This window comes from Delphinapterus leucas, chromosome 14 (genome assembly GCF_059928025.1).
Source record: "Delphinapterus leucas isolate spDelLeu-1000000601 "Yukka" chromosome 14, BTC_Dleu_Yukka2, whole genome shotgun sequence".
Taxonomy (NCBI): Eukaryota; Metazoa; Chordata; class Mammalia; order Artiodactyla; family Monodontidae; genus Delphinapterus; species Delphinapterus leucas.
This window is the reverse complement of record NC_143142.1, coordinates 26,814,051-26,826,526: the sequence shown is the minus strand read 5'-3', so window position 1 is coordinate 26,826,526 and position 12,476 is coordinate 26,814,051. Positions and strand designations below refer to the sequence as shown.

Below are 12,476 nucleotides of genomic sequence, written 5' to 3'. Positions count from 1 at the left end.
AGCCAGGGTGGGCGCTGGGTGGGAGTGGAGAGGAAGCGGGCGCTGGACTACCAGTGGGGGCAGGGGCTGGTCTGGAGTTGAGGCCGGAGAAGTCGCGAGTCGTGTGGCTGTTGTGAGGCCTTGACCGAGATGGCAGGTTTGGGCGGGAAGACCAGGAGCTGCTTGTGGCGATGTGAGGGCTAGAGGCCTGGCAGGCGGGCAGCTGGACAGAGGGGTTTCCTGCCCCGCAGAGAGCAGAGAGCTCAGGTGCAGGGTTCCCTCCAGAGAGATTGCTGGTTGTGGGACGTGCGCACTGTCACCTGCACGAGAAAAGCATCCGCTTCATGATGACAGCCACTGGTGTTTTGATGTTTACCTTTATCAGACACAGACATATATGCAGTTTTTAGAAAACAGGCTTCATGTGTACATATGCGCATTTATTCCTTATTGAGGTGGTTGTAGATTCCCACGCAGCTGAGATCCTCTGTACACTTTGCCCAGTTTCTCCCAGGGGTGACGTTTGGCAAAGCTGCAGTCTGATGTCACGATGATGTTGACAGACCCCACCTGCCTCACTCAGAGCCCACTCTTACTTGTAGCGTTCATCTGTGTGGGGTGGCTGCTGAGTCCCACACAGCTTTGCACCTGTGAGGGTTCATGTAAACACAGCAGTCAAGACCAAATGGTTCGAACACCTTTACAACCATACCCACCTCCCTCCCACGCCCCTCCAGCTTGTATACATATTTATGGTTTGCTTTGGTTTTGGTTAGCATTTTTTTAAGTTGTGACAAAGTAAACCATAACATAAAATTTACCATCTTAACCATCTTTTAAGTGTATAATTCAGTAGTGTTCTGTATGTTCACATTGTCGTGCAGCCAATCTCCACACACCTGTTCATCATGCAAAACTGAAACTCTGTCCCCATTAAGCAGTAACTCCCCAGTTCCCCCTCCCCCAGCCCCTGGCACCACCATCTACTTCCTGTCTCTATGAATTTGACTCCTCTAGGGACTTCATATAAGTGGAATCATACAGTATTTGTGCTTCTGTGACTGGCTTATGCAAATTAACATAATGTCTTCACAGTTCATCCATGTTGTAGCTTGTATCAGAATTTCTTTCCTTTTTATTGCTGAATAATATTCCATTGTGTGGACATACCACATTTTATTTATCCATCATCCATCGATGGACATGAGGTTACTTCCACCTCTTAGCTGTTGTGAATAAAGCTGCTATGAATGTGGGTGTACAAATATCTCTTCAAGACCCTGCTTTCAATTCCTTTGGGTGTAAACCCAGAAGTGGAATTGCTGGATCACAGGTAATTTTATTTTTAATTTTTTGAGGAACTGCCATACTGGTTTCCACAGCAGCTGCACCATTTTTCATTCCCACCAGCAGAGTACAGAGTTCCAATTTCTCCAAATACCCACCAGCACTTGTTATTTTTACTTTACTTTTCTTTTTTTGTTTTTTTGTATTGAGTTTTAGGAGTTCTCTATATATTCTGGACATTAATTCCTTATCTGATATGTAATTTGCCAGTATTTTCTGTGGGTTGCGTTTTTATCCTGTTGATAGTATCTTTTGATGGGCAAAAGTTTTCAAGAAATCCAGTTTGTCTATTTTTTCTCTTAATGCCTGTGCCTTTGTTATCATATCTAAAAAAATCATTGCCAAATCCAATGTTATGAAGCTTTTTCCCTATGTTTTGTTCTAAGAATTTTTATAGTGTTAGGTTCAACCTTTGGGTCTTTGATCCATTTTGAGTTAATTTTTGTAGATGGTGTTAGGTAAGGATCCAGTCTCATTCTTCTGCATGTGGATATTCAGTTTTCCTTGAACCACTTGTTGAAGAGACTGTCCTTTGCTGTATTGAATGGCCTTGGCAACCTTTTTGAAAATCTGTATTCTGTTTCATTGGTCTGTGTGTCTTCATGCCAGTAACACACTCTTTTGATTACTATAACTTTGTAGTAAAATTTTTTTTTTTTTTTTTTTGCGGTACACAGGCCTCTCACTGTTGTGGCCTCTCCCGTTGCGGAGCACAGGCTCTGGACGCGCAGGCTCAGTGGCCATGGCTCACGGGCCCAGCCGCTCTGCAGCATGTGGGATCTTCCTGGACCCGGGCACGAACCCGTGTCCCCTGCATCGGCAGGCGGACTCTCAACCACTGCACCATCAGGGAAGCCCCGTAGTAAATTTTGAAATCAGCCAAGTGTAAGACCTCCCACTTTGTTCTTTTTCAGAATTTGTTTGGCTATTTGGAGTCCCTTGAGATTCCATATGAATTTTAGGATGGGTTTTTCTGTTTTTGCCCCCCCCAAAAAAAAGTCATTGCAGTTCTGACAGGGATTGCATTAAATCTGTACAGCTTTGGATGTTACTGACATCTTAACAATATTAAGTCTTCGATTCATGAAGATGGGCTGTTTTTCCATTTATTTGTGTTTCTGTTGGTTGTCTCGGCACTGTTTTCTAGTTTTCACGTACAAGTCTTTGACCTTTGTTAAGTTTACTTCTAAGTATTTTTTTCTTTTTGATTCTATTTTAAATAGAATTGTTTTGTTTCTTTTGGATTTTCACTGTTAATGTGTAGAAATGCAGCTGATGTTTGTTGATTTTGTATCCTTCAGCTCTACTAAGTTTGTTTATTTTGTGGAATCTTTAGGGTTTTTTACACATAAGATCATGTCTTTTGCACCCACCTTATATTTTAATATTGTTTTGTAACTTCTTTTTCACTTAATAAATGTTTCAAACATTTTCCCATGTTTCACGTTTAATTACAAATTTACCAAAATTTGTTAGAACCAAGTATTATTGGGTCATATGGGCACAGCACACAGTGAATGGAGGCCTCGCCCTCCCCAAACTCCTTGCCAGCACGATGCACTAAGGGACTTCCAGTCAGTTCTGCCCCGTGAGCCGCCAGAGTGTAAAGGCCAGAGGCCCTCTGGCTGCATAGCAGGCAGCTGGCCTGTCTGCCCTCCGTGCTTCCTCCCACTTCTCCCCGCCAGCACTCCGCTCCTCTGGGAAGCTCCCTGAAGCCAGGAAGGAGGATTCTATCTGAGCGCCCTGGCTAAAACCCAGCTTCTGTAACTCACTCTTTTCTGCCCGATGACGAGCATCTGTACTGCAGTCCTCAGATCAGCACACACAGACAGGAGAGTGTGGAAGCGGGGAGCTCTGTGTGCGCTGAGGAAGGGTCCCCAAAGGTGTCAAGGAGGGGCCACCTGGAAGCAGAGCTGAGGAGAATGGGTTGGTGGGTGTCGGGGGAGAGAGTGCTGGGTGCTGACAGCTCTAAGGGTCCAGGGAGTGTGTTAATTTAACTTTTGTCTCTGTCTCTGTACAAAGAAGAGCTGAACACTGGAGGGGGTTGGGAGCTCATCTTTGTCCTTGTGCTGGGCCACATGGAAAGTTCTCGAACTAGTCCAGCCACAGCATCCCTTCCCTCAGCTCCACTGCCAAGAGCCCTTTAGAAAAAGGAGGACATGTGAGCCACTGCTGTCCTTGGGGCTGGAAGGTCCACTGCCTTAGCGGGTGAAAAGTCAGCACCATGCCGGTGGCCTCCTGCAGGTCCACTTTTGTGTGTCCCTGGGGTGCATCACTGCAAGAGGAGACAGTTATGCCAGCCACGCCCCTCACCGGGGTGCACCCTGATCTCAGAAACAGACGTGAGACTTAGGCCTCAGAAGCATGTGACTCGGCATCTTAATCCGTCTTGCAAGGTGCTGGTCAGGGTGACTGTGGCCTCCCCATTTTGTAGATTAGGAAACTGCAGAGGAAGATGAAGTAACTTACTCGAGGCTGTGGAGCTGGTGAGCAGCAGGACTGAGGATCCAACCCGTGGGCGCTTACTGCCCAAGCCCAGGCCTGTTCCCACCCCCCATTTCTGCCATCCCACTGCCCTCCAGCTTAGCAATTCCCTCTCCGTCTGAACAGCTAATGCCCTCGCCCCAGAGTGGCAGTTGGGAAGGTCTGCACTCCTTGGTGGCACCCTGCCTATCTGTCTGGCTCCCTCCCCACTCTGCCCATGCTGCACTGCACAGTGGCAGGTCGGACCCATTCTTGATTCCATGCCACGTCCCCTCGGCTTGGGGGTCCCCTCACCCACTCTTTCACTGACTTCTCAACCTTGGGGACTTGGGGCAGTTGTGATTTCTGCAGGAAGACCCCAAGATGAGTTAGGTGGCTCCCCACCCGTGCAGACCTCTGTCACTGGACTTAGCTGTGAGGTTCATGTTGTCTACGTTCTGGCGCTCCCTGGGCAGGGCCAGGCTTCTGTATCTTTACTTTCTGTCTGCTTAGCCCAGTGTCAGCTCCTAGGATGGGCTGTGATTGGTACCTGTGCAGTGGAGCCCTTGGGCTCTGTGTGTTCTTGGGGGGTCAGGCTGGCCCGTGACTTGTAGGCAAGTGACTTTGATGCACTCCAGGAGGGAATACAGACTTCAGGAGCTAACCAGCACCCCGGGGGCCGGTGGATGCTCCTCACTGGTGGCCACTTAAGACTGATGCTGGCTGAGCTGGAACTTTCTTGGTTAAGATGATAAATGGTCAGCTTGGGTTGGCTTAAGCAGAACAGTGAATGAACTGGCATCTTGGGTTATCTCGTGTATAACAAACCACCCCCAAACTTGCTGGCTTAAAACAACAGCTTTATTATCGTTTGTGATGCTGCTCTTGGCAGGGCTCGGTGGGGCCAGCTCATCCCAGCTCCTCACGGGCTCTGCTGGGGCAGCTTGAGCAGCCCGGGGCTGGAACAGCTCACCAGGGGCCCCGGGGCCTGGCCTTGAGGCCCACTTCTCACTCCGTGTGGCCAGCTGGGGCCTCCTCTCAGCAGGATGGTCTCAGCGGGGTTGGACTTCTTACATGGCAGCAGGCTCTCTCCAGAGGGCAGATGTTGAATGAAGCTTCCTTACAAGCCCGCCACACATTCTGTTAGTTAAAGACTGGTCCAGGGCCAGCCCAAATTCAGGGGGCAGGGTGCACACAGGCTCAAAGAGCCGAGGAGTCCAGGGCGATGCTCGGAGCAGCAGGCCCGGTCCTGCACGCTCATGCTTACACTCTCGCCCACCTTCCCTCTGGCTCGCTAGCCCTCATTTCTCCCCTCTGGGCTTTGCGGGGATGGGTTCCCCCCAGGCAGGTAGTTTACTCCTTGGGCTTTGGGGCCAGATACCTGGCCTCTACCAGGCAGCTGTGTGGCCTTGGGCAACTTTCCAGACCTCTCTGCATGCTTCCGTTTCCCCCTTGTGGTGAAATGAGTGAGGGAAGGCCCTGGGCCATGCTGCCTGCTGGTTTGAGAAAAGCCCGGGAGCAGTGGGGGGCCGGGGAGCAGCGGGGCTGGCCCTGGAAAGGCAGCGCCCCTCGGACGGACCCCCGCGTGGCCCTGGCCCTGGAGGAAGGCACGGCCGGGTCGCAGCCCCTGCCCCTGGAGACACCTGCTCTTCTGAGTTTCACGAGGCCTTAGCGGTGCCAGCTGCTCCCTGTCCCCTGGCGTCCAGCAGGGCCCCACCAGGTCTTGGCGCTGGGTGGCTGGGCCCATGGCCCCGCTCGTCCTTTCTCTTTCTCACAGCGCAGGTGGCAGGAAACCACCTTCACAACGGCTTCCCTCCAGCCACTCAGCCTGTGGGGAAAGGGTGGCACATTCCCAGCAGCGCATGTGGGACTCTGGTGTCATTGGTGGCAACCACTTGGCCCAGGAGGGCGCAGGCGTCCCCGCCTGCCTGAGTGTGGGCCCTTCAGGTCCTCTCCCCCGTGCTCTCTGCACCTGCCTTCCTGGGCCCCCCAGGGGATGGTTTCTGGGCTCTTTTCTTGAAGGTTAAGGGGGGACTGTTAGGGTCTGGCCTACAGAGGAAGAGCTCTGGCGGGCTGGCTGCTCTGCGCTGGAGAGAGTGCGGCTGTGTCGGGGCTCGTCCCACGTACCCCGGGAACAAGTGCTCACAGTGGCCTGGGACTGAGTTTCCTGTGTGCGGGGGATGGCTTTGAACACACTGCGTGTGCTCAAGACTGGTCGGCAGCTGCTGGGCTGAACTTGACCTGTCACTGTAGAGCTCTGGCTCAGGGACCGGGGCCTGTTGTAGAGGCTTTGCTGTTGGAGTGACTGCCCTGCTACTGGAGACGCAGTAGGGCGTTTGCATTTGGTGCCTCTGCTTGCTGATAGCCCTGCACCGCTGCTTCCCCCAGGACCACATAATGACCAATAGAGGGAGGGGGCACTTCCCTGGTCTTGTGGAAGCTCACTCTCAGCTTGACAGTGGGAGTGGGCCCTCCAGAAGAAGGTGGGGTGAGCTGGGTGCCGCCTGGGGCCACGCTGGCCTTTTGGTCCCAGCACTTGATCTTCCGTGCTCTCATGGGAGCCCTGGCAGGACTTTCAGCTCTCAAGCAGCCACCGCTGGCCCTGCCCAACCCGCACTTGCTGCCACGTGATTCCAGAGCTCGTGACCCTCATGCTAGTGTCCGTGCCACCACCTCTTGGGTGACAGAGAGAGCATCCTCAACTAAGAGACCCCTTGGCAACAGCCCTTTGTATCAACGACCACTGTTGTCAAGTGTCTTATTTGTCCCTGAGCAAATATTTCTGAGCCACCTTCCCAAGGCCCAGGCCAGAAGCTGAAGGAGGCCAGGGAGCTGGACAAACACCCACCGGGCACAGGCATAGTCTGCTGTGGCGCCTTTGCCAGCCAGGTCTGCCCAGCTGGCTATCCAGCTTCATGGGCCCCTGGTGGGGGACTGGGCCCGTGTTGTACCACAGCCCTTCCCCCGCAGGGACTGACTGTCTGATTGACCACACCGTGGGGCCATCCCTGGAGGCTCAGCTGGAGGAGACATTGAGAAGGCGACTCTCCATGGACGTCAATGCAGCAAGAACACACGGGGTGGGGGGGGCTTTTGGAAGCAGGGTCACGACAAGGGAGGCGGTGCCTATGCTTTGCAGCCACTGGTCCTGCGTAGCTGTCAGATGGCCAGGCAGAAGAGCCAGGCTACCTGTGTCCCAGCTGCAGCCAAGTACAAATCCCTGGGATGGGGAGATGGCTGAGGTGCAGCCCCTGTGACTCAGGGCTCTTGTCCCCAGTAGCTCGTGGTCTTTCCAAACATGCACACCTGGCAGGTGGCGGGCTTTCATCCGGTGGACCTCAGTGTAAGTGCCGGGGTCTGCGGGCTCAGTCCCGCAGTGACAGGATGCTTTGTCCCACTTTCAGACTTTAAGCTATTCGATGTCCCTTGGAGAGTCTTTTAACTCACAGGTGATTTATTGGTAGCCTGTTTTTTTTTCCCTAGGAGCAGTGATTAGGGACGTTACATGAAAAACCAATATTTTAAATGTTTGAGCTTGCTGCTATTTTCCAATGAATAAAAGCCAAGAGAGATGTTATGTGTTTTTTTTCTTTGTTCCCAGGCAAGCCAATTTTTTCAGTTGATATTCACCCTGACGGGACCAAGTTCGCAACTGGAGGACAAGGTATGTTCACAGGTAGTGGAGGGAGCACTCACAGCCCTGCGCCTCACCCCATGTCTCCTGATGCCCAGGAGCTGGGAGGAGGGAGAGGGCCTGCTGCTTATCAGCATGGATGTGCTAGGTCACATCTAAGCCCTTTGTGGCTCTGGCATACTCCCTGTAACTGCTTTGGCAGCAGATTCCTGCTGACTAGGTTCATATTACAATCAGTCTGCATCCCCACCTTACTGAGCACGGGGAGTGGCCGGTGGTCCTGTGGACAAAGCCCCAGCCCCAGAGGCAAGGTCTCTGGTAGCTTTTGCTCACCTTGAAAAAGGGAGGAGGTGGCTAAATTATGAAGTTAGTCATGTAGTCATGAAGCTTATTTTTCTGGGTTCAAAAGAATTCAACTGTGTCACTCAGGAGCTCTGGACTTAGCTGGGGGGCCGGAGTTTTGTCCTTGTCCACGAGAGGGGGCGCACCTTCCCGCCCGACTTGGCACAGTGAGGTCTTGGGAGCTGTTGAGGAAATATTTTTACCTACTGGCCAAGAGGCCATTTCAAGTGTGCTTTATGGTAATTCTGACATGTCCATTTCTAGGCACTTACTAGTTTTTGCCTTCTGTAACAGAAAGTTAGTGAGAGGTTGCCCTTTTTTAGTTATCAGTAATGGAAAACATTACTAAAATGCATAGATGTATATATTTTTAGCAGAGTACTACTTCTGCTTATGACCACAGGAACCTCAAATGCCCTCTTTTAGTTGACCTCCCATCTGTAGGTGATGGCAAAGGGCAGGTAAGATGGTAACGATCCTTTCCCTGTGTTGAGGGCACATTTCAGGCTTGGTTCTCAAAAGTGCCCAGTCAGCTGTGGAAACAGCAGTGGACCCCAAGCAGCACCTAGAGGGGAGGGGAGGTTGCGGGGGTGCCTGTGCACAGCCTCTTTGGGTTCCATATGAGGGGTCTGGGTTCTGGGTGGGCACAAGGACCTCCTAGGGGCCCCTGGTGGACCTGTGTTAGAGACCAGGCCAGAGTTCAGTGCAGACCCAGGCAGGCCTCAGCCTCCTACTGAGCCCACTGCCTCCAGTCCCCAGCGGCACTTGTTTTTGTTCACCTTCCCTGTGACACATAATAGTAACTCAGATCCCGCTGATCTATCAGCCCTGACTCCTGACAGCTAGGTGAGGGCGGGTCACAGGCTCCTATTGCCACTCCTGACACATTGAGTTGTTTCTGCTCCTTCGTTCCAGGACAGGATTCTGGGAAGGTTGTAATCTGGAATATGTCTCCAGTCCTCCAGGAGGATGACGAGAAGGATGAAAATGTCCCCAAGATGCTTTGCCAGATGGACAATCACTTAGGTATTACAGGGTGGCCCTTTGCAGGCTTTGCGTGTTGGCACAGTGCCCAAGGTTAGCACGTGTGTTTGTAATTAGAGAGATAAGGCCCGTGCGGCGGTAGCTCCCCTCGGCCTGCTGTCTGAAGGCACAGATGTTGGCTGCACACCTGGGTGAGTTATTCAGCAGAAGACTCGGCCTGCCCACAGAACCGTCTTTGGACAGTCTGCAGGTACCTCTGGTGATTTCCTGCTCATGAGTCGTTACTGCCTGATTCCATGGGGCTTTGGGGCCAGCGACCTGGAAGCAGTAGGGTTCCGGGGAAGGGTGCACGAAAGACAGCTCACCAAATGTCTCAGATGGCCGCCGTGTCACTTGGGGCCCTTTGCCAGGCCCTTGTGGCCACTGGACAGTGTTGTAGTTTCCTTTCCTGCTGTAGTGCCTTAGTTTCCTGCCCTTGAGCATCAGGCTCTGGTTTCCAACCTAGCTGCCCACTGAGATGCTCCACTATCAGTTATGCCCCCTCCCTGTGTGCTATGTGTTCCTGCTCTCCTGACACGCCCCTTGGCGTCCTCCACCCCAGAACACAAGGTGCCCGCAGGCCACGTGTGGACCACATCTTGGATAATGTCCCTTCTGCTGTGGGGCTCCAGAGGCTCTTGACCCATCAAGGCCAACAGGGATTTCTCCTGGCCTTAGTTTATAAGTGCAGGACCAGTCTACCTGCAGTGTTGACAAGTTTGGAAAAAGAGCTGGTAGGTGGCTTGAAGTCAGAGTTTTATGCTCTACCAAGCTGCTCCCCTGAAAGTTCTGGGAAAGGCATCTTGGCCTTTTTAGTATATGCCCTCATTTTGAGAATTATCCCTACTCAGAAATACATCTCATCATTCGACAGCCCTGAGATTTAGTTACTTACCAGTTTTCATGGAAAGAAGCCTTCTCCTATTGACTGTTTGATTAAGCACTAATGCTTCTCAGATGACGTAGCGTTTCCCCTCCAGACTCTGCTCTGGTATTTGTTCTTACAGCACAAGTAGGTTGGTGCGTGAACTGAATTGTTCTTCCGGGGCTCTCACACAGTAGGTACCTTGAGTAGATCAGATAGATTAGATTTTGTAAACCCTCTGCATCTTGCCAAACTGCACAAAGCAAATGAGCATGGCGACTGGATTTTCATCACCCTATTTTTTTTTCTTCCCAGCATGTGTGAACTGTGTGCGGTGGTCAAACAGTGGGATGTATTTAGCTTCTGGGGGAGATGACAAACTGATTATGGTGTGGAAGCGGGCTACGTAAGCATCATTTTCTTTACTTCACATTTTATTTTTAGAAGCTTCTTTGCTGGTCTTTATCACAGTCGCTTTCCCCACCCTGGCACTGAGGTCTCCAGAGCTCTGACTCGATGAGTACCAGGAAGCACATGTAGGCGGGGGCAGCCGGGGCCTGACCAGGGCGGTGGGTGGCCACCTACCTGCCTGTGGACCTGCTCAGCACTCCTCACAGGGCTGTAGGGTTTCACCTGAAAAAGAAGGGCTCATCCCTTCCAGGGCTGACATTGATGGCTTCATTTGTTTTGTCCCTCAAGTGAAATTTCCTAACACACAAGGTGCTCTGATGGGATCTGGGGTGGGGGATCCAGAGCGTGCCCTCTTGCCATTCACCTCGTTCTCTGTCAGCTTTACCTGGGGCTCCCAGGAGCCCCACCTTCCCCGAAAGCCCCTGCCCTGCACCCACAATGAACTGACCATCTCCTGGAGTCTCCTAGGGTGGGTCCTGGGCCTTTGGGGCCAGCCAGGCTGGGGACCAGACCCCACCCTCCTGCTCAGCCAGAGTGTCCCCAAGGCTGTGGCTTGGCGAGCAGAGGCGCACTGTCTCCCTCAGCCCAGCCAGCTGCCTCCGTGAGCCCTTCCTGTAGGTTTGAAAGAATTCTACAGGAGCTAAGGGTGTTAACAGAGCCTCTGGGGGTCCGAGGTGTTGATGCCATGTCTGCAGGGCTCCGTGATTGCTCAAGGCCCAGGAGTGAGCACCCCAGTTCCAGTGCTTTCCCTGCCCCAGTATTCAGGCAGAGGCGTTCAAGTCCTTACAGGAGGGCTTGAAAAATAGTGTTGCTTCTGCTGCTTTAGCCAACATAAATAACGTATTTAGTATACAGTTTGGAAAATTGAAGAGAAAAAATCATAATCCCACCATCTAAAGGAAGCCACAGTTAATATTTTTGTATTTTTCACGTGTGTCCTTCTGGTCCATTTTCCAGCATAGGTGATGTATGGTATCGTGTTGTATATGACATTCTGGGACCTGTTGCCTTCACTTAATTCTATCCCATGGACATTTTCCCAAGATTGGTGTAGGCCGTGTAGCGTTCCATCCGGTGAACAGATCATAATTTGCCCAGTCAGCCCCCATTGTTCACCCTTTTGGCACTCGCCAGCCGCTGTCTGTCTGCTTTGTCTCTGCGATGCCCGGAAGTCCCCGGGTGCCCTTCTGACTCCTCTCTCACACAGGTACATCGGCCCCAGCACCGTGTTCGGCTCCAGTGGCAAGCTTGCCAACGTGGAGCAGTGGCGATGTGTCTCCATCCTGCGGAGTCACTCAGGCGGTGAGTGGGCTGCCCATGGGGTGGGCACCCCGGTGGTGGCCGAGAGCAGCAGCGGCACCTCCACGGCCCCTGTGGACTGTGGGTCCTTAGAGCAGCCCTGTGTCTGGGCCACCCCTCCCCTCCCCGCTGCCTGCCTCCAGCTGCGTCAGTGTCCCCACTCCTGCCCTCATGGGCTGTATGTTTATATCTTTAATGTAGAACTCCCCACGTTCCGCTGTTTATCCTGGGAACTGAGTCACTACCTCCATCAGTGGATCGCTAAGTCCGTAAGCGCACTTTCTTTATTCCACAGAAACCCGCACACGGGGGCCCACTGGAAAGCTTTTTACTTGACTTTGAGAGTGTTTGCAAAGTGTTTTAAATAGGCTTGGTATGGAAAGAAACTCATTTTTCAGATTTGGACTGAAGTTGACAGCACTTGGTCAGATGCCAGGGAATACCAGAGTCAGTGCAATTCAGTCTTCCTCAGAGGACCTGCGATCTAGCCGGGAATAGCTGGGAGGGTGTGCCAGGCAGGGGCCAGCAGAAGCCAGAAAGGCTTGGTGCCAGTGGTGAGCTGGCAGCATGTAACCCCGCTGGATGTGTACTGCACGGCAGCAAGCGGCACGGGGTGGGGCTGGCTAAGTGTGTGAGGGCAGATCATGGAAGGTTTGCGCTCCTGCTAATGAGGGTGCCCTTTGTCGTGGAGGCCTGAGAGGGGGATCATCTGACAGCCCTGTGGAAAAGAAGGCGGTTTCAGGGGTTCAGATGAAAACTGCAAGGGCCCAAACTAGGCCTGTGATCATTGAGAGAGAGGAAGAGACTGACCTGGGGACTTTGAAGGGCTGAGCAAAGGGAGGCATGAGGGAGACCCCTAGCTGGGTGCCTGGGGAGCCAGCGGTATCCTCTGCTGAGACCATACGACCATGGGTTTATGGGGCCGGATGCCAGTTCAGTGCAGGATGTGCTGGGTTTGGGGGGGTAGGAGTGGGGGATGTCCCGAGCTGGTTGGAATTGAGCCTGCCACTCGGGGGCTGGGGGGCCGGAGATGGGGCAGGAGAGAATCAGCTATGGTCCATTGCAGTCTGTGCTCAACACCCACTCTGCAGACGACACTTTAAAGGTGAACAG

The 12,476-nt window shown here is 52.6% G+C and overlaps 1 protein-coding gene across 5 annotated transcripts in view; it reads left to right on the top strand.

Moving 5' to 3' along the window:
- Positions 1–12,476, top strand: part of HIRA (histone cell cycle regulator) — a 79,921-nt gene that overhangs the window by 9,644 nt on the left and 57,801 nt on the right. For 3 of the 5 annotated variants that reach the window (XM_022551274.3, XM_022551275.3, XM_089894841.1), the window contains exons 2-5: positions 7,391–7,453; positions 8,681–8,791; positions 9,969–10,059; positions 11,272–11,366. In XM_022551274.3, the coding sequence (XP_022406982.1) occupies positions 7,391–7,453; positions 8,681–8,791; positions 9,969–10,059; positions 11,272–11,366 (360 nt within the window). Of the gene's footprint in view, positions 1–7,390; positions 7,454–8,678; positions 8,792–8,866; positions 9,000–9,968; positions 10,060–11,271; positions 11,367–11,564; positions 11,633–12,476 lie in introns of those variants that run through there. The other 2 variants (XM_022551280.2, XM_022551281.2) reach the window with 2 other exon arrangements.